This window comes from Eucalyptus grandis, chromosome 11 (assembly GCF_016545825.1).
Source record: "Eucalyptus grandis isolate ANBG69807.140 chromosome 11, ASM1654582v1, whole genome shotgun sequence".
In the NCBI taxonomy this organism is placed as follows: Eukaryota; Viridiplantae; Streptophyta; class Magnoliopsida; order Myrtales; family Myrtaceae; genus Eucalyptus; species Eucalyptus grandis.
This window is the reverse complement of record NC_052622.1, coordinates 41,923,276-41,950,830: the sequence shown is the minus strand read 5'-3', so window position 1 is coordinate 41,950,830 and position 27,555 is coordinate 41,923,276. Positions and strand designations below refer to the sequence as shown.

General features: G+C 43.1%; 2 protein-coding genes across 11 annotated transcripts in view; one reads left to right on the top strand and one right to left on the bottom strand.

The window, feature by feature from the left end:
* LOC108956159 overlaps nt 1-21,188 on the top strand; it is a 34,879-nt gene extending 13,691 nt beyond the window's left edge. The window contains exons 1-6 of one of the 10 annotated variants that reach the window (XR_005547713.1): nt 15,210-15,245; nt 15,683-15,759; nt 17,001-17,230; nt 20,129-20,212; nt 20,549-20,634; nt 20,735-21,188. Coding sequence is in view for 3 of the 10 variants with exons in the window: in XM_039304792.1 (XP_039160726.1) it covers nt 17,054-17,230; nt 20,129-20,212; nt 20,342-20,396; nt 20,826-20,974 (465 nt within the window). In the remaining 7 variants the exon portion in view is untranslated. Of the gene's footprint in view, nt 1-15,209; nt 15,246-15,682; nt 15,760-17,000; nt 17,231-17,322; nt 17,346-18,081; nt 18,165-18,262; nt 18,336-20,128; nt 20,213-20,341; nt 20,711-20,734 lie in introns of those variants that run through there. The other 9 variants (XM_039304792.1, XM_039304791.1, XM_039304793.1 and 6 more) reach the window with 9 other exon arrangements.
* A 2,988-nt stretch (nt 21,189-24,176) lies between these two features.
* LOC104429746 (G-type lectin S-receptor-like serine/threonine-protein kinase SD2-5) lies at nt 24,177-26,796 on the bottom strand. Its single transcript, XM_018866843.2, is given in 2 exon segments — nt 24,177-26,139; nt 26,142-26,796. Coding segments are annotated over 2 exon segments (2,568 nt in total). The 3' UTR covers nt 24,177-24,226.
* Between the last annotated feature and the right edge of the window lie 759 nt (nt 26,797-27,555).

Here is a 27,555-nt window from a genome sequence, read left to right as displayed (position 1 = left end):
ACAATTGCGGGGCCTCAAGATCCTACTCCAACAGACCTCTCCATCTACTCTAAGGTCAAAATGCCGGAAAAATTCAAAATGCCTGAGTTCGAGAAATACGATGGCACGACCTGCCCAAGAGCTCACTTGCAGATGTATTTGGTTCGAATGACCTAGTACATTAATAATGTACCTTTAATGATCCGTTGTTCCAGTCAAGTCTAGTAGGTCCCGCCCGAGGTGGTACATCACAAAAATATAAACCTCCTCGAAGCATGGAGTGAAGCAAGTGAAGCATTTCTCAAAGCGTACAAGTTCATAATGGATATTACCCCTTCTCGTGAAGATCTCGAGCGCACAGAAAAGAAAAAGCATGAATCTTTCAAAGAATATGCTATCAGATGGAGGAATCTAGCCGCCCAGATCAGTCCCGAACCAACTGATTTTGAACTAAGAAAAATGTTCATCAAAACCCTCCCCTATGAATACCGCAACCGAATGGTGACTACGATCGCCGAATCATTCAATCAACTCATTCCAGTAGGAGAGCAGATTGAGATAGGGTTAAGGGATGGCTGGTTCACTTTGAACTGCGCTGTCGCCAGAGAAGGCTCGCCTGAAAAAGACAAAGAACCCCGGTAGATGTCAATGCAACCTACACTGCAAATACCGGTCACCTCCCGACCGTTCAGACAAGCACAGGCCAACAACAGACCACTAGTCGTCAACCACCCCAGCGCTACAACAACAGAAGACAATTCACTCCACTTCCTGGATCTCTATCACAGGTTTTGGCAATCCTCCGGAACAAGAACCTCCTCTCAATTGAGCCAAAACGACCCAACGCTGAAAGCTTCTCCAGTTATGACCCGTCCAAAAAATGTGACTATCACATGGGAGAAGTAGGCCACTCAACTGACGAGTGTTTCATCCTTAAGCATCGGATCCAGAACTTGCTGGATACTAAGGCTTTCTCATTCCAAACTACAAAGCCAAATGTCCAAAGCAATCCGCTCCCCGATCACACTGACAAAGTAAACGCGATATTCAGTTCTGAAGCCAGCCAAATCAGAAATGTCAATGCACATATTGTTGACATCTATCGAGGGCTAGTAGAAACCAGGTATTATTCGAGCGATGAAATACCACCCTTAGCAACAATGAAAGAAAGGGTATCAAGAATGATAGAGGCAGGAATAATTGTGTACGCTGGCCACACCGGCACGGTCTCTACTATATCGCAAGTCGTCATCAATTGGGATGAAGAATTTGCCACACTAAACGAAAAGAGAGAGAAGAAGGATTCCACCCCACTTGAGGGCGTCTTTAAAGGGAAAGGAGCCATAGTTCAAGCATCGACATCAGAAACAGCTATAGTCATTGAGATCCCCCAGCCCTACAAATACGAAGGCAACAATGCAGTACCATGGTCTTACAACCTTGATGTTGGCTTAGTCACGAGATCTGGGCGAACCTATGCTCAAGCCAATACACAGCCCGCCAAGCCCGTCACTGACGAAGAAGCCAAGGAGTTTTTGGCCGTAGTTAAAGCCAGCGAGTACAATGTGGTGGAACAATTACGGAAATCACTAGCACAGATCTCTTTGCTGGAATTACTTCAGACATCTGTCAAGCACCAGAAATCCCTCATGAAGGTACTAAGCGAAGTACATGTCCCTGAGACGATTGAACATGACAAACTCAAGGAGTTTGTCAGTATCATCCTTTTAAAAGATCAAATGGCATTTTCTGATGAAGAAATCCCCGAGGAGGGTAGAGGACACACCAAAGGCCTCTACATATCAGTCAAGTGCAACGCATCTCACGTTGCTCGAGTACTGATTGACAATGGATCTGCTCTTAACATATGTCCACTAGCAACACTCTGTCGTCTTAAAATAGAGACATCACGAATCCAGACACCCAAGACTTCTGTTCGAGCATTCGATGGAACAAAAAAGGAAACGGTGGGAGAGATCGAGCTTGACGTTCAAATAGGCCCAACCATATTCAAAATCTTGTTCCAGGTGATGGATATCCCCACTGCGTTCAATTTCCTCTTAGGCCGCCCATGGATCCACGTCGCTGGAGCAGTACCTTCAAGCCTCCACCAAAATGTAAAGTTCGTGATTGGAGGAAAACTGATCACGATCCGCGGAGAAGAAGATCACCGCATCTACCATGAGACGGCCATCCCTTATGTTGAACCTAGTGACAAAAATGAATCCAGTTATCAATCATTTGAGCTTGTGTCTACTATACACGAAACTTGAGGGACTCCACCCCTTGTCCCCGAAATATCAAGCACTGCAATCATGGTAGGGAAAATCATGACTGGATACGGTTTTATCCTGGGTCAAGGGCTTGGCAAGGGAAACCAAGGCATCCGCGAGCCTATCAAAGCCTTGAGGAGACCTCACACCATTGGTTTAGGATATCAGGAGCAATACCGGGAAGGAAAGGCAAAAAAGAAGACCGGCCTTGTATACCCACGCCTTGAGGAAACCTTCCCAGGCCCTGCGAAGATGATGCATGAGGAAGAAGAAATGATCGGCATTCCAAAACAATTCAACCATGAAAGCTTGAAGTTTCCCATTTACTTGGGCATGGACCAGAAGAGCATAACCCAACCCGTACTTACAAAGAAAGAAGGGCCAGGTGACGTGACCACCATGTTTGGGGACCTTTTCGTAGGTGCCATTAAGAAGGAGCAGCTAGAAGAAACAGGCGATAACTTCTCATTCACCCAACTTCAACGTCAAGTCGATGAACTACGCGATAGCATATACCACTTGACAGAAAATTTTGTTCAAGCTGCTCGTACATTTCGCTCTCGTCACAATGAGGAGTTGGTAGCCAAAGTAAGTGAAGAAGACCCTATTGACACAATCTGGCAAGGAGCTCGGCTACCACAGTCCTCAAGAAGCACGCAGTCATATTCGCTTCTTCCTAAATCGATGGTCATTATTTTCCCCATCCTCCTAGAGCAAGGAATAATCTCTAGGGAACTGAGGCGTCCTACTCCCGAGTACTTCCTTGATTATAATCCATCCAAGTACTGTGACTATCATTCGGGCGAAGTAGGACACTCGTTAGATGACTGTATCATCTTGAGAGACAAGATTCAGGATCTTTTGGATGCTGGGGTGTTCATGTTCCGTTCCTCGTGGCTATGTTATGGTAAAGATGACTTCCTCGTGGTACCTAGCACCCATACCTTGCTCCCTGAGCATGCTAAGGAAGTGCATAGAGGAAAGGCAATCATGGACACTTTGGGCCAACCAAGTGGCAAATTCGACTATTATGTCAACTATTCAATTCCCAAAGGTTTCTATGACAATCGTCAGAGGATCGTCCCTGATGGATGGGGAGGCATGGACGACCTGAAATTCACAAAGCTGGGAGCACAAGGAGGCGTGACTGGAGACTGGTATGAAGACTTCTTCGTGGGCGCTATCAACGAAGGACCGTCAGGGGAAATGGGTGCAGGCCCGCTCGAGTAGAACCCTTTTTAATTCCCTTGCATACTCCCCTACGTGGGAGCCTGTACATATTTTTTAAAGTCTGGCTTGTTTTGTTTTCAACATCAGTTCCACTCAAGGAACTATTTTTTGAAATCACCTTGTAAATCCGTCTACTAATAAATAAAGTTGAAAACATTTTGAGGGCATGAGGAGACACACCAAACCAGCCCGTTGATGATAGCCAGCCGTCAAATGAAAAAAGAAATCTGAGGCCCGGGTCTCCTCATGTTTCCTTGTCCTAAATCTTCAAGAGCAATTTATCACCTTTTCAAAAGAAAGAAGCATGCATGCTACTAACCTTATTTATCTACTCTATGACGCAGGAATAATCTAGTAGCAGGTGAGGGTATGGGAACGGTCCAAACCAACACCGTAAGTAGCCATGATAGCAATTCTGAAGACTCGGATGATGATTTTGATGATTCCAACGAAATTCAATGAAATTGGGAGCGCCACGAAGAAGCAAGGCCCCCTACTACTGAAGACACCATCATTGTCAATTTAGGCAGCTGAAGGTCCAAGGAGATAAAGATCGCGCGAACCTTCCTAAAGAAGAAGCTGCAAGCTTAATTGCCCTCTAAAGAGGTATCAAGACGTATTCGCATGGACATATGCCGATATGCCAGGCCTTGATCCAATGATCGTGGAGCATAGCTTGCCAACCAACCCTGATGTAGCCCCCAAGAAGCAGCGACTAAGAAGAACCAAGCCGGAATTGTCAAAAAAGATTGAAGAAGAGGTAATGAAGCTCCTCGAAGTCTCACGATACCCCAGTTGGGTAGCAAACGTTGTACCAGTAAAGAAGAAGGATGGTCGAATTCGGGTTTGTGTTGACTACCGCGACTTGAACAAAGCAAGCCCAAAGGATGATTTCCCGCTACCCCACATAGACGTTCTTGTGGATAGTACTGCTGGATTCAAACTTTTTTCTTTCATGGATGGATTCTCAGGATACAACCAAATAAGGATGAAAGAAGAAGACAAAGAAAAAACGGCATTCATCACTCCATGGGGAACCTTCCACTACAAGGTCATGCCTTTTGGCCTGAAAAATGCAGGAGCAACTTACCAACGTGCCATGGTCACCCTTTTCCATGACATGATGCACAAAGAAATTGAAGTATATGTCGATGACATGATCGCCAAAACCAGACATGGAGAAGACCATGTGAAGACCCTAGAGAAATTATTCGATCGGCTTCGTTAGTTCAAGTTGCGCTTGAACCCGGCAAAATGTGTGTTCGGGGCAACTTCTGGCAAATTACTTGGGTTCATTGTGAGCTGTGAAGGGATAGAAGTAGACCCGTCAAAAACTAAGGCGATATTTGAGATGCCTCCTCCCTCGACTGTAAAAGAAGTCCGGAGCCTCCTGGGAAGATTAAATTACATTGCACGATTCATTTCCCAACTTTCAGAAACTGCAAAACCTTTCTTTAAGCTTCTTAGGAAGGATGCACAAATCAAATGGGATGACGACTGCCGGCTGGCATTCGAAAATCTAAAGCAGTACCTGATGAAACCCCCGGTTTTAGTACCTCCGACTCCAGGACACCCTTTGACTCTCTACCTTACCATCAACAGTGAATCCCTAGGTGCAATGTTGGCACAGAAGGGCCCCCATGATGGGAAGGAGCGAGCCATTTACTATTTGAGTAAAAAGTTCACCACGTCAGAGCAAAACTACTCCAAATCAGAAAAAACATGTGCTGCGTTGGTATGGGTGTTGCACAAACTCCGGCAGTATACCTTGCATTACCAAACATTCCTTGTAACTGAGAGTGATCCAATCAAGTATTTGCTTGGTCGCCCGGCCTTGGTGGGAAAATTGGCCAAATGGCAAATCCTGATCTCAGAATTTGACATCCAAGTGATGTCGCAAAAATCAGTTAAAGGTCGGGTGATTGCTGATATGTTAGCAGATTGCCCTAAAGAAGTACGCGAGGATAATTCCCCAGATGATCGAATTTCAACAGTAGAAGAGGACACATGGACTATGTTCTTCGACGGAGCTGTAAATTTGTCAGGTTCCGGCACCGAGGCGGTCTTGATATCCCCAAATGGCCAGCATTATCCTATGGCTGCAAAATTGATATTTCCATGCACCAACAATATAGCCGAATATGAAGCATGCATCCTCGGCCTGCAAGCGGCTATTGGAATGGAAATAACAAAACTAAAAATGTTCGGTGACTCCACATAAATTATTCTCCAGACTGTGGGCGAGTGGAAGACAAGAGACGCCAAACTTGTACCTTATCACGAATACTTGGAAGAATTGGTGGGAGAATTCCAAGACGTCTCATTTGAATACCTACCTAGAATTCATAATCAGTTCGCTGATGCGCTGGCAACGTTATCATCTATGTTACAAGTAACAGAAGGGTTAGAAGTGGAGCCTTTGAAGATTGAAGTCCTGGCAAGACAAGCTCATTGCATGACTATAATTGAAGAACCCGATGGGAAACCCTGGTATTATGATATCATGAAATACGTCCAGAAGCAGGAATTCCCTAAAGAAAGCACTCCCTCGGATCGAAAATACCTAATGAAAATGGCTTCGAGGTTCTTCGTCAGCGGTGAAAATTTGTACAAAAGATCATATGACTCGAGCCTCGTTAAGGTGTGTGGATGCAAATGAAGCCACACAAATAATGCAAGAAATACATGAGGGAGTATGTGGCCCTCACATGAATGGACGTATGTTGGCCAAGAAAATAATGAGATTGGGTTATTATTGGCTCCCCTTAGAGGGCGATTGTGCCCGGCATGTGCGAAGCTGTCATCGTTGTCAGATTCACGGGGACAAGATAAATGTCCCTCCAACTGAATTGCATAGTTATCTGAGCCGTGGCCATTTTCAATGTGGGGCATCGATGTAATTGGCCCAATCAATCCGAAGGCATCAAACGGGCACCGGTTCATTTTGGTCGCAATCGATTACTTCTCAAAATGGATCGAGGCCGCATCCTATGCAAGCGTAACTGCACGAAATGTTGTGAAGTTCATCAAACGTGACATAATTGCCCGTTATGGCATACCAGAAGCTATCGTCACCGACAATGGGTCAAACCTGAACAACAAGTTGATTGATCAATTGTTTTTTGAGTTCAAAATCCAACATCTGAACTCGTCCCCTTATCGTCCACAAATGAATGGAGCCGTGGAAGCCGCCAACAAGAACATCAAGAGAATCCTAGCCAAGACAGCTGAAAATTACCGCAACTGGCATGAAAGGTTACCCTTTGCACTAACAGCATATCGAACTTCGATTCGAACTTCCACTGGGGCAACGCCTTTTTCCCTGGTTTACGGCATGGAAGCGGTTTTGCCCGTGGAAGTAGAAATCCCTTCCCTGCGAATTTTATCCCAAGCAGGATTGTCCAAGGAAGAATGGACACAACAAAGGCTTGAGCAACTGAATATGATCGACGAAAAACGACTGAAAGCCCTCTGTCATGGCCAGTGTTACCAGCAGAGGGTAGCTCGATCGTTCAATCAAAAGGTGCGACCCAAGCACTTTGAGGTAAACGAGCTAGTCTTGAGAAAGACACTGCCAATCTTTCCAGAGTCCGAAGGCAAGTTCGCCCCAAATTACAAGGGTCCTTATGTAATAAAGAAGATACTCCCGGAGGAGCCTTGATCCTAACCGAGATGGATGGGCGAGAATTCTCTAAACCAGTTAATTTCGATCTTTGTGAAAAGTACTACCCTTGAAAGATGTTCATTGTCTGGCATTGCCAAGCACTTCTCTATCAGAATGAAAATGCCTATGCACCTTTATATACGAGTGATGTATTTCCACCATTATAAAAACGTGTGTTTGGTTGACTCGATGAAGAAAAATGAATGATAATCACCAGCATTTAAAGAAGTGTTGAAAATCAAATAGCAAATTCGATGGCATAACTTGAGCAAATAGACATTACCCAGGCAGACTCGTAAGAGTAATCCATGTCAATTTCGCCCAACTCGGTGTAAATGACGCGTCATTCAAAAGCCGGTCTGGTTAGAAGGAGCCTTCTGTCCCAGTCAACAATCTTAGAATCTGGAAGCTTCACTTTTTGTTCCAGACGCAGGCTCTCGCAAGAAGTAATTGCCATCAGAAAAATTACAGAATTCCACAGAAGGAAGGCGTTGCAAATCATCAATCACAAGGCCACAAATGAGGAGGGCCAATCAAAGAAAGGCATTATGCCAAAATAAAAAGGCCGTCATTGACATTCAAATATCCCTAGGAGTAGCAAATATAAACTTTGGAGAAGAGTAATTTGGTATCGTTTCCAATACTCCTAGTATCTGAACTCACCTTTGACATATTTTCTCCTATTGACAGGAAGCATAGGATTCAAGAAGCAAGCTTAATGATTAATTTGGACAAATCAAATGACCCATATCGATTTACCTAAATTGGTATGAAAGGAAGTGTCATCCAGGAGCCGGTTCGGTTAAATAAAAAGGAAGCGCCCTACGGACACCATCGGCGCCTCTAGCCGAGTGGTATCCGGGAAGAAGCAAAAAGGTCCGAAGTCGGGGGTTCGAATCCCCGACGCGGCAGTTAGCCGCTTGGTAAAAATATAATAAAATTTTTTGCTTCTCTTGCGCTTGCAAATTACGAGAAAGCAGGTGATCTAACGAAGCAAAAGACATAGGACTTCGTGTCCCACTCGCATTTTGGGTCCATCCAATCATCTGCAAAGCAGTGAAGGGTAATGTTGTATCGCTCCCAGTTGTTTAAACTCCTGTAAAAAATCGTGATTGACACATTCTTTCCTATCTGTTGCAGGATCACTTGACCGTAAAAAATGCGGATAACAAATCAAGGAAAGACATGTCAAACTCTGATAAGCTCTCCTAAGCAAAATGACATCCTGAGTAATCGCCAAAGCAAATGACAGAAAATCTTCAGGCCTCAACTCACAGTTTAATTTTGGCCAGACTAATTGATCTACTTGTACATCTTCTTTTCTGCAGGGGCAAAAGTAGAAAGAGATGCAAATCCATGATCAAATCCCCAACCCCGGCTGATCCTTCATGTCATATCCCTAATCAATAGGGATAACTATCGACACCCATTTGCAAATAACCCTTTTGATGTTCAAAATTTAACATATTTGGAAACACCATTATGTTAACTCCTAAAGTCGTCAATAGGGCCTTTTTTGAGTGAAAACCATTCACTTGTTTTGAAGAATTCAAACTCCATCATATTCAAAATGTTGCATGTCACTTCCAGATGAATTCTGCATGATGATTTTGTCTGTCTAAGTCACTGATTCCACTGAGGATTATTAGAATAGATAGCTAAGTGAAGAATACAAGATCGATTGAGCATGCTGGATGAGGCGCGTCAGAATGATGACAGGCAAGCTATATCCTACACACAGTCCCCCCATCTATACACTTGTGAGATGAGTGCAGAAGATTCCATGACTGCAGGGTAAAGAGTTCTCTCGCGAATGGTACGATGACCAAAACAGTGAGAGGCATTTCATTGCTCACCCCATTGAGCCCTATACACTGATGAAATTTCTGTCCTATCCCTGTCAAGAACCACCCCATACTGGGGCAGATCGGAGGCAAAGCAACATCACAAGGTGAGAAGAGAGATAGAAATTTTCTTGCTCGCACTTGCATCAATCTTCGGGTGTTCTTATTGCATATGAACACTCATGTTAATTTAAGTGCCCTAGAGTCATGAAGAGCAATTCTTTCTTTACGCACTTGTATCTATTGTATAACTCAATTGAGTCTGTAAATTCACCCTCACGTGGAGGCAAAGCAGAAGCTACTGCCATTTGAGCAGCATAATCAGAAGTGCCGGCAAAAGATGAAGACTCAATAGTCTAACAAAGGCGTTTGCTTGAACTTGTCAAGATCAACTCTCAAGCAACAAGAATGAAAAAACATGGGCATAAAAAAGCAGTGTACCTGGTAAAAGCAAGGTCAATGCCCATAAATGAAAACTGGAATAAAAATAGGGGCATGAAAAAGCAATGTGCTGGTAAAAAGCAAGGCCAATGTCCCCAGTCAAAAATGCAACCAAGAAAATGTTGCTGTTGTGGTCCATAGAACCTCCATTTGACAAAGTGAGAAGAAAGGCGGTGACAAATGCCAAGACAATCACCAGCTCTCACATTTTTACACATGAATCAAGTCTACATTGCATCCCATTGTAAAAGTCTCTTCAGACTAGGGCACTTCAATTAATGTAGGATTTCATATGTGCATAAGCATCGCTCGAAGAAGTACGAGCAAGATTACTCTATCTCTTTTCGCAGGATTCTCGACTTGCAAACCCGGAGATGATCGTGTGGCACTTCGTTCATGAGCCTTGACCTCGACGGTCCCATTTGATGAGCCATTGACTAAGTCTTCATCACAATTTCAACAAAGACCTCTCACATTGGTAAAGTCGTACCGTTTGCGAGAATACTTGGACCCCTGTTGACATGATGACAGTGAGATAGTGTGGTCCTTATAAATCCTACATCAATGGTCAGGATAGCCTTTTCCATGAGAGTGAGCGGAAAGTCCTTTCAGACTGAAAGTCCCTCATTTGGCATGCTCAAGACATCTACATTCTAAATGGAGGTTGTCTTTCAAAATTTTCCCCGGTGGAACTCAGATGATGCAAAACTGACAAAATTATCATGCATTAATCCCATTTGAACTCATGAATTTTCAGCATGTACAATCATGTGTGCATATTGTACAAATAGCATATATACTCTCAAAGATTAGAGATATTGCTAGGTAAGCATATCCCTATCCCCATTTGTCTTAAAGTACCCACCACTTGTCGGGTACTCTCTTTTTGACACTCGACTTATTCGAGTAGTCCCTTGAGTTTGGATGCTTGCAGGTATCCCCATTGTCTTTGAGTCGGCCACCGCTCGGATATCCCATTATCTTTCGAGTTGTCCCAAGAGTATTGATACTTGTAACCGACCAAGTATCCTTTTCGTTGAATACCGACACTGTCCAAATATCATTTTGTCTTCAAGTACCGGCCACCGTTCGATATCGACACTCTTGTCCCCAGTATTGATACTTGTGACCAGTATCTCTTGGAATATGCCTGCTGTCTAGGTATCCCCATATCATCAAGTACCCACCGTTGTCCAAATACTTCCTTTTCATGACACTCAACTGCCCGAGTTGTCCCCAAATGATATAGTAATTGTTCAAGCATTCCACTTTGCTTTGTGCATGCGCCTACCCGGGTATGCTTTCTTTCATCATTTGGACCAGCCTGAGTGGTCCCAGATCGTATCATCAAATACTTGTGTTCATCTAAGTATTCCAGTACTTTGTACACCTGCGGCTACCCAGGTGTTCCAACCCTTTTGAATGCCTGCGGCCATCCAGGTAAGCCTTGTGCTACATTCAAGTTTATGTTACCAGAAGGTGAGAGACCTTCATGAATATCTCAGGTACGCCTTCGATATTCCTAATTGCCAGGAGGTGAGAGACCTTCATGAATATCCAAGGTACGTCCTCGATATTCCCACTACCAGCAGGTGAGAGACCTTCACGTATATGCGAGACCCATCCTTGATATTTCCACACGAATATCTCAGGTATGCCCTTGATTCTTCCCTCAAAGTTTGTACCTGTGATCGTCCAAGTACCCCTTCGATGCTTGTGATCATCCAAGTATCCCCCAAGAGTTTGTACCTGTGATCGTCCAGGTACCCCTTCGATGCTTGTGATCATCCAAGTATCTCCAAAGAGTTTGTGTCTGTGATCGTCCAAGTACCCCTTCGATGCTTGTGATCATCCAAGTATCTCCAAAGAGTTTGTACCTGTGATCATCCAGGTACCCCTTCGATGCTTGTGATCATCCAAGTATCTCCAAAGAGTTTGTGCCTGTGATCGTCCAGGTACCCCTTCGATGCTTGTGATCATCCAAGTATCTCCAAAGAGTTTTTGCCTGTGATCGTCCAGGTACCCCTTCGATGCTTGTGATCATCCATCCAAGTATCCCCAAAGAGTTTGTGCCTGTGATCGTCCAAGTACCCCTCCGATGCTTGTGATCATCCAGGTATCCCCCAAGAGTTTGAACCTGTGATCGTCCAGGTACCCCTTCGATACTTGTGATCATCCAAGTATCCCCCAAGAGTTTGTACTTGTGATCCATCCAAGTACTATCTCCCAACAAACAGATGCCCTGAGAAAGGTCGGCGCATCTCCCGTCAAAGTGACCGAAGAAAGGTTCGGGTCCTAGACAAACCACTTATTGCTCTAACAGGCGACCGAAGAAAGGTTCGGGTCCTGGAAAAGCAATCTCCCGTCAAGGCGATCGAAGAAAGGTTCGGGTCCTAGACAAACCAACTTATTGCTCTAACAGGCGACCGAAGAAAGGTTCGGGTCCTGGAAAAGCAATTCCCGTCAAGGCGACCGAAGAAATGTTCGGGTCCTAGACAAACCAACTTATTGCTCTAACAAAGCGACCGAAGAAAGGTTTGGGTCCCGGAAAACAATTCCCCGTCAAGGCGACCGAAGAAAGGTTCGGGTCCTAGACAAACCAACTTATTGCTCTAACGGGCGACCGAAGAAAGGTTTGGGTCTTGAAAAGCAATTCCCCGTCAAGGCAACCGAAGAAAGGTTCGGGTCCTAGACAAATCACTTATTGCTCCAATAGACGACCGAAGAATGGTTCAGGTCCTAGAGAAGCAATCTCCTCATGCAACAGGTAAGATGACGCCTTGATACTTGCCAAAACTCGGGGTTCACACCCTATCTCACTCACTCCCGGTAAGTAACTACAGGTATCTTCTTATCTGTCTTAGTATATGTAATGTTATATTGCTCTTTTTCTATATAGGACAATAGGTCCCAAATAAAATATAATCTATTGCATATGTATAGACAAAATTTAGGTATCAGTTTGTCTTTGAATGCAACCTCTCGCGAACTCACCTTCAAAGAGGGGCAATTTGTTGACACCTAAAATTTTGATTAGGTTATTAATTAGGACTTAATTTCTTTTATTTTTTCCTTTTTCTAGATAATAAATAATAAATAACAAAAAAACAACAAAAAAATCAATAAAAACAAAAGAAAAGAAAAAATGGCAGCTAGGCAGCCCCCCTTTTTTTCTTCACGTGGGCTCGTGCGGCCTCCTTCTCCTCCAGCCCGGCCCCCTTCTCCTCTTCTTCTTCCTTCTTCTTCTCCCTTCTTCTTCCTACGCCTTGCAACTCACGCGCTCGAAGGCAACCTACGGCCGAGGAGGGTAGGCCGACGTCGGCCGGAGATGACAGATCTCGGGCGCCATTAATGGCCGCCTTCAATGCCGAGCACGCTTTGTTGGAGGAGCGAGGATGGGACGCCGGTTCGGCCGCGGGTGTCCGTTCGGCGTGCGAAGACCGGCGGTCGAATCCCCGTCGACCGCCGCCCCCTCGCCTATAAATAGCGGGGCACCACCTCCGTCGAAGGACACGGCAAACTCGGAGATCTTCCCTTGAGAGACTTTAAGGGAGGGGAAATCAAAGAGCGAGCATCGCGAGAGATCGGGTCGCGAAGCTTGAACGAGGCGCAAGCGAGCCCGAGGGGGAGAGATCCGAGTGGGTGGAGGCTTAGCAAGAGGGAAACCGGAGTAAAGGGGCAGATCTGAGTGTGAGGGGGTTGAACGAGGTCAGCCGAAGAGAGGAGGTTCCGGAGGACCAGATCTGGGGAGCCGAAGCCTCGCCTTCGCCGACGCTGCTGCTGCTCCGCCACCGTTCCAACGCCGTTGCCGTGACCGTCGCCCAAGCCGCACCGGATCCGGAGGCGAGGAGCTGTTGTCGCTACCCCCGCCGTCGTCACCGCACCTCATTACGACATGTGTAACTTAGTAGCCGCACCGCCGGTCGTGTCGTCGCCGTCGCGTCTCCCTCCCTTTCGAACCGTGCCGCCACCGAAATCCCCATCACGGACCGTTGTCGCTTGTCCTCGCTGTCCTCATAAGTGGATTTGTCGTCGTCGTCTCCACCGTTGTCACCGTCATCTCCACCGTCGTCGCCGTCAAGCCCGTCATCTCCGCCGTCGCCGCCGTCCACTCGGTGACGCCACAGTCCCTCTCATCAAAGCACCGCGAGAGAGCAACGGATAGAGGAGGCCGGGAACCGGGTCATCGCGGGTGCATCGCGACCTGGTTTCCCTGTTTCCGGTAGGGTTTCCGGGCCGGGTTGTGCGCGTGGGCCGGGTAGCTTTTGAACGGGAGTTTTTTAAAACGGGCCAAGAGTGGTTTGGGCTTATTTTTTAAATGGGAGGAGAAAAAACCCGAGTCGGGCGCGTGTTGCGGGCATCGTGTCTCGGGCGGACGAAGCGGGTCGGACCCAACCCGGATCGGCCGGTTCGTTTTTAAAATATTATTATAATATAAAATAATATTTTAAAAAATAATAATAATAAATAGAAAAATAATTTATTTTCCGAAAAAATAAAAAAAAATCAAAAATGTCCATATTTTCCCAAAAAGCCAAAAAAAGTCGAAAAAGCCAAAAAATGATTTATATTTTCAGAAAAAGATCCAAAAAAAAAAAAATGCTTTTTATGTCCAAAAAAATTAGAAAAAGACTAAAAATGTTTTTCCTCCAAAAAATGCATGGAAAATCCCTTAAAAATCCAAAAAGCCTTAGGGTTTAAACAAGATTAGGTACCGAAAGGGCATTAGTGATTAACTAGTGTAATCAAGTCCCCGATCCTAATTTCTCACGGGTTACGCAGAGCGAGTATTTCTCCCGATATTTCGCTTGGGTTTCTAATCAACCCACCCCAAACCGATTAGTGGCGACTCGTTTTAAAATTGACTTACGGGTTAAAAACTTGGACTATTAAGTCGTGAATTGGTGGACTTGGGAGAGTCGGGGCTTAATAAATTCAGCCGAGCCATTAGCCTCATTAGGCGCTCGTACCCGGTGCGGGCGCCGAAAAAAGAGGTCGCAACAATAAGAGATAGCCAAACGCTATTAGAGGAGTGAGATAAGTAGTACGTATACCATGAAGTGAGGTACATGCATGCATCACTCTATTAAACTAAATTTAACAGAGCGTGATAGACAGTTCCACAAGAACCTGAGAGAGGAGGAACGGCAGACTAAATATCAGAATGAACACTGAGAGAGTAGAGTTTATTACCATAAGCATCGCAAACACACGGAAACAAATATGACCAAATGATCTCAGAAGCAAGACACCGCATGAAAATAATCAATTGAGACCGGATGCATTTGCAGTGCATCTCAAAGCAAAGTTATTGGGGAATATACATATAAACATCAATATGGAAGAATAACAGATCTGGCTTTTCAAGGACTATCCATGATTTGCAACAATAGCACTCATTTTAGAGCCTTTTCGGAGTATGTCCTACGGCATAATGAATAGCCAAACCCAAGATTAAAGAAAACTACGGGCGAAAAGCATACTACTAATGACTTTTCAGGCATCGCTGAACTCCTATAAAATCCCTTCCGTCACCCCGTCGACGGAGAGAAAGAGAGAAAAGAGAAAGCGAGAAATTACCCGGACAAGCCGGTCTTGGATCGGAGCCGGAGGGCGCGGTGGTTCGCCGGTCACGCGGTGGTTCGCTGTCGAAGAGAGGGAGGGCAGACAGAGACGCGAGGAGAGAGAAAAAGTAAGGGACTGATTTCCCTGGCAAATAAGCATACTAATTTTTAAGTATTGTCAAGTCTCTATAATGTTGATTTCCTTGTGATTTCATGTATTAGAATCTTTGAGAATGTTGCTGAGTCCAAGGTATGTGCAAGCCTTCTGCTTTCTTCTTTCGTTGTTCTCATGTGTCTCTAATGTTTCTCTAGTACTTGCTGTGCCACTTTTCCCATGCCATACTTTATTTTGTTAATCAGAGCTGGATTACAGCTTTCCACCGAGGCTTTTTTCACAAAAAAATTGTGTGGCTGTTTTTGGTAAAATATATATTTTTCGGAAGAAATGCTGTTATGGTTTAAACCTTGTCCGTGTTTCAAATTTAACTAATTGATGAGTCAAGACTGAATAGATTTGGTACTCCCACAATGATAATATATTGTTATGCAGAGTTTCTTTTGAAGTTGATGCCACTTTGAGAAACTCTTTTTATACATCTAGCTCTTGGTTGTACATAGTTCTGTGAAGTATATGTGTGCAAACATGTGCCTATTGTCTAATCATTTTTCTGTTTTTAACACATGAAGGAGAATCAATGTGCGGTTCTGAGCTAAAACAGTGAGCTGCTGGATTCAAAGATATAAACCTTTTTGTTCTTTTTTGGGTAAGCCTGGATTTATGAAAATAAGTAACAGGACCTACGCAGGACCTGCCATAAGATTGTGCAATGACGTCTTCCATGTGCATGTGCGGGCATCTATGTTCTTGCATGTAAGAGAGACAGAGACTGTCCAATGTCGATGTCGTAGTCTACCAAAGTCCAGTGTCATAATAGTGGTGGAAAATGACTAGCTCCATTCCACCAATTATACTTCTGTAATTTTCATTTGTTTCCTCAATATCTAGTCTTATGGCACTCCCATCTATCCATCTATTGACTTATTTAAATTACTGTTAAATAGTGATGATGGTTTATAGTTGACTGTGTAGACTTTTAAGATCAGTGTAAGTTAGCCATTGATTTCTTCCAACAGAACAACTTTATGATTAAGAGCCTGTGCAGGGTTGGCTTCTTTTTTTTTTTCTTTTTTTTTTTTTGAGTCTTTAGTACCTTTGCATCGTCTTGTTCCTTATTTGGCTTTTGTTAATAGAGATGCTACAATTATCTGGAATTCTCTGGTATTGGTCTTTCGAATTAGACCACAGAACTAGGAACAAGAATTTGCTAAGACTTGCATGTTGCGCTTGAAGGGGACATTTAATTTTGTGATATGTTTGATAGCCAGAATGCATTATTTTAGTTTCTCTGTGTTGTAATGATTTATGGTTGGTCTCACGCTGATTTTCCCATCTCCAAGTTATAGGGTTGAACCTTGCTTGCATCAGTAGTCTTATGATTTGGTTTGGTGAATGCTGAACATTTTATCATGGGTATGGGACCCTTATGGTGACCCTTATGAGGGTAGTCACTGCTGGTCGCCCCTACCCATCCTTCTTGGCTAAGCAAAAAGAATTAATAGTCATCGCTTGAAAACATTAGATGTTTACAAATCTCTGTTCAGAAAAGGGGTTTGCTTCTTGTCCATTAGCTTGGGGGCATAGATTAGTCAAGATGCTAAAGTGGCCTCTTCCTGAAACTTATTTTCCGACACCGCTAGTTTACTGAGTTACACAAAGCATCATCACTAGATTCGGATTAATTTCTTTAGTCATAATGATTGAAGCTGTCATTATCCACTTCCCCTTAGCATACATCTTCCATTCTAGTAAAAATTACCTGGGCAGGTTGCTTTTTCACTCGGTGCAAAAGAACCTGTTGATCTGTTGCAGAGAAGAATTTCACCATTACTACGGAGCCATACCATTTCTTGTATAATTTCTCCTAATTTTGGACTATGTGCTCAGACAGGCACCAGAAGCTTAGCTACAAAGCGACTCCTGGGGATGAAGTTGAAGATATGTATGAGTTGTTGAAAGAAGTTAAACAGAAGATACCATCAATTGAGGCGGTATCTTCCAGGGCAATAACTTCTGATTATCAAAGGCTACTGGTGGAAAGTGTCTGTTCATGGTTAGGGCTTGTTTCTCTGGCATATTTATGGAAACAGGATCAGTCAATGCTTCTTCAAGAAAAGGTAAATTGTTTTATCATTTGATGTGGCATTAGATAGTTGTTCGATTTATTTTGACTTACAGGATTCCTTCTTTTGTTAAATCAGATACAATGGAATATTGGCCATCATGGTGAAGGTGAAACTTTTTTTTTAATTTGCTGCAGCTATTTCATTTTGATAATGAAGTGCTTCACTTTATGCTTTTTATGCAGATTAGTAGAGGTTTTGGGTGAAAACACGAGTTCTATAAGTTGATATATTTATTTTGTGAGGTGAAAGTCATGCCTAGAATGAGACTAATGAGGATATAAATTTCTTATGTATAAACTGACGTGGATACTATTCCACCATGCAAGTTTGCCATTAGTCCTGTTTGCCAGTTCATTACAGTGCATTTATTGATCGAAATTTTTATCATGCTTTTTTCAACATTTGAAAGTAGAATGCTATTTTTTTCCTGTATGGTTTTTAAGGCACATCTCTTACCTCAGAATATACTGCCCCTTCTTTCTTTCTTTCACCTGTCCCTTCTCACTTAGTGAAAGAGTCTGTTCACAATGAGCTCTTTTTGTGACATAGTTGCTGCTGAAGACATGTTATGCTTTGATATGTTTGAAAACAGTGTAGTAAAGTTTTTAGAGGGTGCAAATTGCGATGAAAGATGAGTTTCAGGTTGGCTAAAAGCCTAAATTCACGCAGTTAATGAGTCATTCTAGGTTTATTTGGCATGCCTGTGGATGTACTTGTGCTTTTTTAGCTGTCAAGTACGAATTGAGATCTAACATAGTAGATTCTTATCCAAAAATATATGTTTTACAATGTTTCTATTAGATGATTGTTATTTTTTCTTCTAAGACAAATGGATGTGACAGGTGGCGGCTATGGGGTTGAACCCTGAAAAGCATTTGGGGAAAGATATCTCTTTCTTGTACTCATACCTCCATAAATTGAAAGAGTTTGTAAGGAAGTGTTAATTACAAAGCATGTTGTTATCTTCTTGTTGTGCATCGACTGTGATTTACTGGCATTTTCTCACTTTTGAACCTCGGCCAGGTTGTATGGAATTAACTTTTGTGGAGAAGGAGGGGAGTACGAAACTTCAACTCTCGATTGTCCCCTCTTTGCCGTAAGTTTATTCTTGAATGCATTGTACAGTTCCTCCATTTTTCTGTTCATTGTGATTTCTTCCTTGAATGGGACAAGTACTCTCTATTCTTCCATTTTTTGTTGTTCACAATTTATTTGTCACCCATTTTTTGTAAAGGGATGTAGTGTTTATGAAAAGCAAATACTAGAATCCAAAATAAAAGGTATATTTCTGATATGTTGGGCTCTATGGTTGTGTTTACGTAGTTTTCTTCGGGAAATGAGTTACTATGCTTTTGGTTTTAGATTCTACTCAAACCTATGTGCAGTTGCTCAACACAAAGGCAGTCTGATTTTATTGTTTTAACCTCATTAGAACCTGTTGGAACCTGAAAATGTTGGCTTATAACATCGTACACAGCTTTTCCTTAAGATCTTACCCAATGGTGGGACTAATTGTTGAATAATTTACCCTAAAAATGAAAAAAGAAAAGAAAAAAGAACCCGTTGGAACCTGGAACCGACCCTAGAACCTGTGATAGGGTAGGTTCCAGGTTCTTGGTTCTAACGAGTAGGTTCTAGGTTCCAAAAAATGAGGAACCTGTACTTGAGGGTAGGTTCCAGGTTCCAGACAGAACCTGTAAGGAACCGGGAACCGCTCACCCCTAGTGGCCCCCCCTTTAATTGATCGTTCATGCATCGTAAAAAGTTTTTCCTCCCATTGAGTTGGTGATCGCTAGGCTGAGGTCGGTTGATCCTATTTTGTCGTGTGGATGGCGATTATAAACGGTGTCTGTCGGTACTTTATTGGTCATAGAAGTTGCTATTTAGAACCCTTCACCTTGTCGTTTCATCTTTCTCCTAGGCTATATGCTACAGCTTTGCTGTTATGAATACTTAAAAAGTTACACCATCATTTACAAGATCCTCTCTCTCTCTCTCTCTCCTCTCTCTCTCTCTCTCTCTCTCTCTCTCTCTCTCTCTCTCTGTGGCTCTGTCTTTGAGATGTAGTCAGGGTGGTGGATTATCAATATTGGGAAGGTTTCTATGTGGGGAGGGTTTAACATTACAATAGAATTACTTTACGTGATGATCATTTCAGATGTCATGGAATGTTTAAACTGAAGATTGATGGCAAAAATGAAAATGCGTTGATTAAGACAACCGGTAGTATTCATTCTATTTTTCTTTGTCTAACATTTCTTTCTGGTGTCTCTATGCAAAATCAGTGGCAACGACGATCAATCAATTACTCACATAGAAAGCCAGTTGCTCAGGCTTTAGACTATCATTTTACCTCCAAGAGGCCTTAAAATTAGCAGCACCTGTTGCACACAAAGAATGCCCATTTGTGCTTTTTTTTCTGAACATCTGCTGGTTTATTTGTCTAATATGGACATTTTTTACCAATTAGATACTCGAATAGGAAGTCCTCCTCTTAGGCTTGAGAGTATATTAACATCTTCACATAGGCCAACAAGCATATCGCAATGATTATATATAATAAGTACCTGCCCAGTGCTTATGGTTTTCTGGTTATCTACCAGATTCATATCAATTAAAGTGGACATAGTTTTTACTTAATCATCGTTTTATGATGCACATAAAAGTGTACATTTGATTTAGTTTTTCATAATGCCTGATGAATGTAAAGTTGCAGAAACACTGAAGTCATCAAAAAGAGAATCACAGAGGGTGTCATAGTGCATAGACTAGGCTTATAGTATCTCCCAGCCTTAATGTTGCAAGTATGATGGCTTGATACCATTGGGACCTAGAGTTAAATTGAATTACCTCTGACATCGACTAGGTTTGCCTGTTTCTATTGTGCAGGTTTTGTTGGGTACAGGTGGTATGATTTTTCCTGCTTGGCTCTTGTTATATGGAGAATTCAGAAGGACATGTCTTCATATGCAGGTGAAAAGTTGGATCGCGTGGCATCCACCTATATGAGTCTCTCTCTCTCTCTCTCTCCCTCTATCTCTCTCTATCTCTCTGAGAAAGTCTCGTCTGAGTGCCCTTTTCGGTCATGTTTGAGTTGATAAGAACAGGTGCTTAAGAGGTTATGCAGCCTTCTCTTCATTTTTCCAGAATGAAACAGGTTATGTAGTCTTCATTTTACTTCATTTGGTAGTTATTTTAAAGGGACTTTGTTTAGTTAGATGTTGATGACTAATTTTAGCTTAGTCATAGCCTTTGCTATATACATTCTGAACTGCAAGTGGTGATGCAGGCCCTTTTTTGATTTATCAGGTGATTGAAGAAGCTACCTAATTTGATTGTGTGATCCCATCTTCTGGACTTTATGGTGCCCTGCTTCCTTGGAGTGTTTTTCGATGGTCTGGTTCCTGGAATTTCCATTGGCCTTTATTATAGTAGGACTTTCTGATTTCCTCTGATCAATATAGATCTCCACCACTCGACTTGACTTTTCCACAGGGTTCTAGTTGTACATTACTACTGTCCACTATTCGAAGGAAACCTGTTACAACGAGTATGAGGATTTTACTGACTAGCTCTGGTCCTTCAGATCTGCATGCACTCCTATGGAAGTTTCATTTATTGCAGCGACACTCTCCCGTAGTGTTGAGGACTGGGAGTTATGAGCCCTTTAACAAGAAGTGGAATAATGCTTACTTGGTGTGCTCCCTATTGGAGGGCCTTGCGAGATACAATTGAGTTTCCAAAGAGTGATTGGCTTTTGTATCGGTGTGATCATTAATTCAAAATGAAGGGGCCTGATGTTGTGAGATGAGATAGTTATCACCCTTTATGGAGGTGCATATGGCCTTGATTGTAGGATATATACAATTGTCTAGCTATGACTTCTCAAAACATTGTTCGTCAGATTTTGGCTGAACTAATTTTGCAGCGGCGTTTTCTCTTAGCTTGACGATGGTTGTATCCAGGAAGTCCAGTTGACCATGTTCACAAGGCTCCGCCTTTTTAGGAGCCTTGTGAACATGGTGATCACCCTGGCTCTGCTGGTGGGATTTTTGGTGGTTGTTTTGTCAATATTGGAGAGACACGTACTTAATACTACGTGCTTCTCATGGAGAATAGATGTACCGATCTTACAGGGAATGAAAATGTGAGCAGTATTTGGAAATTTTGTTATACCTTATGTAACTTGTGATGAGTTTGTCAATTCCATCATCAGGTTACTCAACAGCTTACTTCTCCAGAGAAATGAAAAAGTCACTAAGGGTGCGTTTGTTTGCGTTTCTGTTTAAAAATTGTTTTGAGAATAAAAAAAAAGTGTTTCTGTTCTTGGGAACAATTTCTGAACAAAAAAACGCGTTTGGTAAACTTGTTCCAGAAATATAATAAGAATAGAAACATGTTTGATAAGTTTGTATAATTTTTTTATTTCTTTTAATATTTTAATATTTTAATTTTAATTTTTATTTTCTTTCTTATTTTTCCTTTTTTCTTTTTTTCTTTTTCCTTTTTTCTTTTTCTTTTTTTTTTTCCTTTTTCTACTTTTGCCGATCGCCGGCTCGGCCATGGCCGGCGGCCTCGCCCGCCCCCGGCGAGGCTCGGCGTCGCCCGGCCCGGCGATGCTCGGCGTCGCCGGGCCTGGCGAGCTCGGCCTCGCCGGATCGGGCGAGATCGAGCTCGCCGGCCTAGGCGTGAGGTCGGCCTCGCCGCGCCGGGCCGACGGTGACCGAGCCACACCGTCGTCTCCCTCCACCGCATCGGCGACCGCGCTCGACGCCTCCTCACCGCCACCGCACGGCGACCGCCCCTCCGCCTCACGCCCGATCGACGCATCAGGTCTCGAGCCTCCGTTCGCCACCGCCGCATCGATCTCACCGCGCCATGACCCACGACTTCGAGATCCGCTCGATCGTCGACCCCGCGCCGGCCACGACTCGACCGGCCGTCCTCGCCGCTCCGCTCCTAGGCGTCCGCCGCTCGAGACCCCACGGCCGAGCCCCGCACCGCAGCCGCCGCCGCCCAGCGACTCGCGACCCGGCTCCGTCACCCGCCGCAGTGGAGACGCTCGCAGCGGCTGTTGGCGTCGGAGAGGACGACGGTGGAGAAGCCGGATGGTCTCGAGACAGAGGCGGCTGTCGGCGCCGGAGAGTGGGAGGCGCCGGAGAAGACGACGGTGGAGACGCTTGCACGAGGAGAGGCTCGGAGGAGGCATGTTCCCTTTTTGTTCCTTTTTTGTTTCTGATTTGTGTTTCTTGTTTGTTTCTTTTTTTGTTCTGGGAACAAAAGAACAAAGGAATGCAAACGCGTCCAAACGCGTTTCTGTTGCTTTTTGTTCCCGAATAGAAAAACAGAAAAAGTGTTTAAAAACAAAAAAAGAAATACAAACAAACGCAGCCTAAGTCAAAATCTTACACAGTAAACCTTGATTCGTTCATAACTAAAACAGCAAGGGTTTTTTAGTGTGGCTTGGCATTCTCTAATATTTATACTTTTTCTGTCTTGGTATTCTGTTCCTTAATGTTAATGAATTAATGAGCCCTCTCCGTGTGGCTGTATGTACTTCTAGCTCTCCATTTGCCCAAATATCTGTTGCATGAACTATCGGGAAGAAAATGTTACAGCATTACGTAATTGTCTCTTACTTTGAGCTTCATAGTTATATGGAGACTACCTTGACATCTTTTAGGGGGAAACAAGCGAAGAAAAGAATGCTGCCGTGTCTCTTTACACTTGTTTTTTGGCATGGCGAGCCGAGACTGTGAAACAAGAGTTAACTCCTCTTTTATGAGCTGGATCCAGTTTGGGCTACTGTAAAGAAAGAAATGGACCACTGTTTATTGATATTGAATATGCTGTATTTCTGATGCTTTTGCATTGCAAACAGTCTTATGTTATGCTCGAGATGTCTAGGAAGTCATGTACCGTATGTCATCTTCTTTCTTCCTCTCAGCCTTCTTTCTGCGTGCGTATCTTTTTTATTTTCATAATCGCATTGGTTTTCTTGTCTTGTCTTTTACGTTTTGGGGACATTATGTACTGATTATCGTTTCTCTGTGCGATTCGTGATAACTTACTATCGCGACTCCAAGCGAAGAAGTTCCGTCGCTAGTGAGTTTGTGCAGGGAAGAGGGAGCACTTTGCAAGAGGTTACACGTAGCTCGGGCCAATGATGAGCTCCACGTGGGCTCTGGTTTGTTGACCTACCACGATAAGATCCAATAGAGAGGTGCCACAGCATGGCAGCGGGCCATGTCAGATCGCTTTGAACTTTCATTAAGTGTGCGAGGAGTTGCGGGACCAAATAAAACCCGGACAAGCTTCTTAGCATGCTTGGATCATGATGATTAAAGACAGTGGAAGAGGTTATTGAGAATGACCGGTGTTCTTTTAAGATCGGAAAGTTGAATCTTGAATGCCCAAACATCCCGATTCTCTATCTTTGGCAAACATATGCCTCGTAGCAATCTCGATGGATCCTTAAGAAGTTGGAAATTAATATTATTAATCTAGGCTACATTAAGAGTCAATAGGAAAAATCCAAAATTACCAACGATGAAATTCTCTTGTTATCTTTATCGGTTTTAATTGTGCGCTGGCAGAACGAACTAAAAATAGCCCATTAATCTTGAAATGAGGAAGACATGGAAGGTAGTCATTGAACCCAAAGGATATCAGGTGTTGGAACCAAAAAGAAAATCAAATTTGGATTCATGATTTGGTAAAGTTACCAAAAGACATTACTAGCAGCTTTTTCCCTAGGCTAGCACACAATAAACTTGAGCACAAGGGTTTCTACATAAGCAATAAAACCCAATTGCAAAATCATAACCTATTCAATCCTTTTGGCAAAAGTGAAAACAAGAAGTGATATATGCCACAGGCTTTTTCCTTGGCCTGAAAAAGAGAATGACAAGTTGGAGTCCTCATTCAATCGCCACATGTTCTACCACTTGACATATTGGGAAGAAAAGTTCTTCTAAATTTGCCGCGTCATCGTGGACCATTTAGGATTGAGGGTAGTAATGTAGCGGTAGCATTAAATTCGATGTCCATGGCATTGAATCTCACTACTCCACTACTGGAAGGCTGAGTAGAGAAGTCATAATCCAAGTCTTCTTGAACTTTCACAATACCCTCTAATGCCTTGATGACCATGGACATGGGAGGCCTCTTTATATAGTCTCCTTGCAAGCACCATGCAGCAATCCTCATCACATTCACTGCATTCGATCCATTTAGTTGCATGTCATCACTAGACTTATCCACAATGTCTAGCAATCGTTCCTCTTCTACCTTTCTCTTAAAAAGGCTCAGTAAATACATGTCTTCTTCATCGAGAGAGCGATCGAAGATTTTTCTCCCACACAATATCTCCAAGATAACCATGCCAAAGCTGTACACGTCGACCTTTTCAGTGATTGTTGCACTTAGCCATTCGGGGGCTAGATAACCAGGAGTTCCTCTCATGGTTGTGACGATTTGGCTTTGGTCCTTGTCTACCAACTTGGATAACCCAAAATCAGCAACCTTAGCATTGAAATTTTCATCCAAAAGGATATTTTGGGGTTTAATGTCTAAGTGAACTATCTTCTGTCTACAATATTCATGAAGATAATTGAGTCCTTTTGCTATATCGAGAATGATCTTCTTCCTTTGTTGCCAGTCGAGAACACATTTATTGGATTTGTGAAAGATCCATCTATCTAGAGACCCATTCGACATGTACTCATAGATAAGGAGCCTATGGGATTTCTCAGCACAAAATCCCACAAGTCTTACCAAGTTCATGTGATGGATGCTGCCGATAGTCTCAACTTCGGCTAGAAAAGATTTCTTAACCTGCCCAAAACCATCAAGGCGTTTTACTGCAACCTTTGTGCCGTCACTTAGAGTACCTTCGAAAACAGAACCAAAACCACCTTCGCCGAGCTTTTTACTGAATTCGTCCGTGATGGTTTTCAGATCATTGTATGCGAATCTATTGGGCATTCCAGGTACTCGATCAATGTAATCCTCCTCTGCTTGATTGTCATCTCTCTTTTGAACAAACAAAACTATGGCTACGATCAAAATCATCATGGTAAATAGAGCTCCAAAGCTGGACCCAAGTATTACAGGGAGATGGTTGCTCATAGGATTGTCAACTGGAGTATAAGGAGCTTCATTGCTCATAGGATTGTCAACTGGAGTATAAGGAGCTTCATTGGTCAAATTTTGTACTTTGAGGAAAGCAGTAGAATTATAAAGACTTGTTTCCTCGTCAACATTCATGAGTGAAAATACCTGAGTTGGTAAGTAACAACTGCCGTTAGTGCGATTCGATTCATACTGGAATATAGCTGCTTTGCATGAACAATTCTTTGCGCAAGCCTCTTTACAACTTGAAGCATCTATGTGCTCGAGATTTGGAGTGAAACTGAAATATGTGATCTTTTCGTGCTCCAGAAGACTTTGTTGTTGTGAAGGCCCACAAGACAACGGAACATTCTCGAAACACCCAAGCTGAGGTTGCCTATCATCTACATGCTGGAAGTAGCTCGTCCCCCCACTTGAAGCCGGACAACTACATCGCCTATTGGAACAAATTCCATATCGCCCACACACCGTCGGATAGGCACAGTACTCGACATACCCTTGGAAAAGATCGGCCACTTCAATCCACCCAGTAGAACCTAACTCATGCACTTTCAAATGCCCATCCGAGCCTAGCTTCATGTGTTGTGTTGAATATGCTAAAGGTAATGAAAACAAGATCCCCTTCGAGGTAGAATTTGAGAACCAAGACAAGCTTCCATTTACAAACTCAACATATGAAATATTGATACTTGTATTCCCAGTTGCAAGTGTGTAGTTGAAATAGATCTGAGGAGGACTAGTCTCCACTTGAGCAGATAAAACATGCAATTCACGGAAAGCGTAATCATATCATCAACGGTCCAATTTGTCTCAGAAATACTCTGCCTCAATTTTTGCCCAAACCTCAACTTTTGTCCGAGGACAAGTGAGTCGGTTGGGTGATCAAAGGACTGCCAAACTGTCGCATTGTCCTTATCAAACAATACGAGGTTTCCCAAATCTGTCAAGCTTAGGCCTACAACAGACTTTGCAGAAGTGTCTGAGGACCAAGCAACCGTACCATCAGCATCTTTCAACACCAAATCGCCTTCAGGCGTGAGCTCCAATGTCGCGCCAATCTTTATGGGATTGTTTCGATTGGCAGACCACACTACTCGTGGATCGTTTTCCATTCCCCCAATGTAAGAACTGTCAACTTGGACGATTAAAACAGCAAAGAGGTAAGAGGTGCAGTTACCTTTGCAATAGAAGCCGCAGGAGTAGGCAGCACTAAGTCCTGTAACTCGGAATAGAATTTCCTGCACGACCGATCCATCACTATATTGGGTGTAGTCATTAGCTGTTGCGTCATTCGTCCACTGTCTTGAAAGCGTGGCGGTTGGATGATCATAATCTCGAGCTTGAGCAATGAAGTTTGAGAATGGCGATAGCAAAACGAAGGAAAAGGAAAGGAAGAAAGAAGGGCGACTGCAGAGTAAAACCATGGCCTGCAGTGAAACTCTGAGCTGAGGATGATTGAGAAATGGAAGAGAGGAGGGAAGACGATGCAAATAATAGACTGGCGACTTTGATTCAAGATGAAAGCGAAACAGGAAAATTGCACAGGAAGTTCTCTCAATAAAGTGAATGGAATGCATTCCAGCGTGATTCGCATGTCGAGCATCAAGAAGAGACTTGCAATCTTCCTTTAATTTTTTTAATTGTTTCTTTTTGGTGGTTTGGGTTGGAAGAAGAGACTTGCAACCGTCAAACAAGAAACGAAGTACGCGTCTTTACCCAAACCCAAAAAAAAAGAAAAAGAAAAGAAAAGGGTAAGCAATAAAAGAAGAAAGGCCAAAAGCAACCGGTCCGATTAGAGGTGATTCTCCTAATCTTCCCTTTGCCGCGCCTGCACATGCGTGACGCATCCGCCTATTTTTCTTCTTCTTTCCTCTTGTATTCGAAAAAAAATACCTTTCGCTGGTATAGTCAAAGATTTAGAATTTTTTTCTTTTTAAAGAGCATAAGGACTCGACATAAAAAAGATTTATTAAGAAAGTACCTCAAAAACACTTATTAAGCAGTTAAATAAAAAATATCGTGACTCCCAATACATTGATTGTCATCATAATATACTCAATGACACATCGGAGATTGAAGATTCTCTTCATAAAAATATTTAACAAGTACTCAAGACATTCATTAAAATGACTATAAATTAAAATAAAATTGGTTGATATCAAATACTAGTTCAAGTTTGAAAA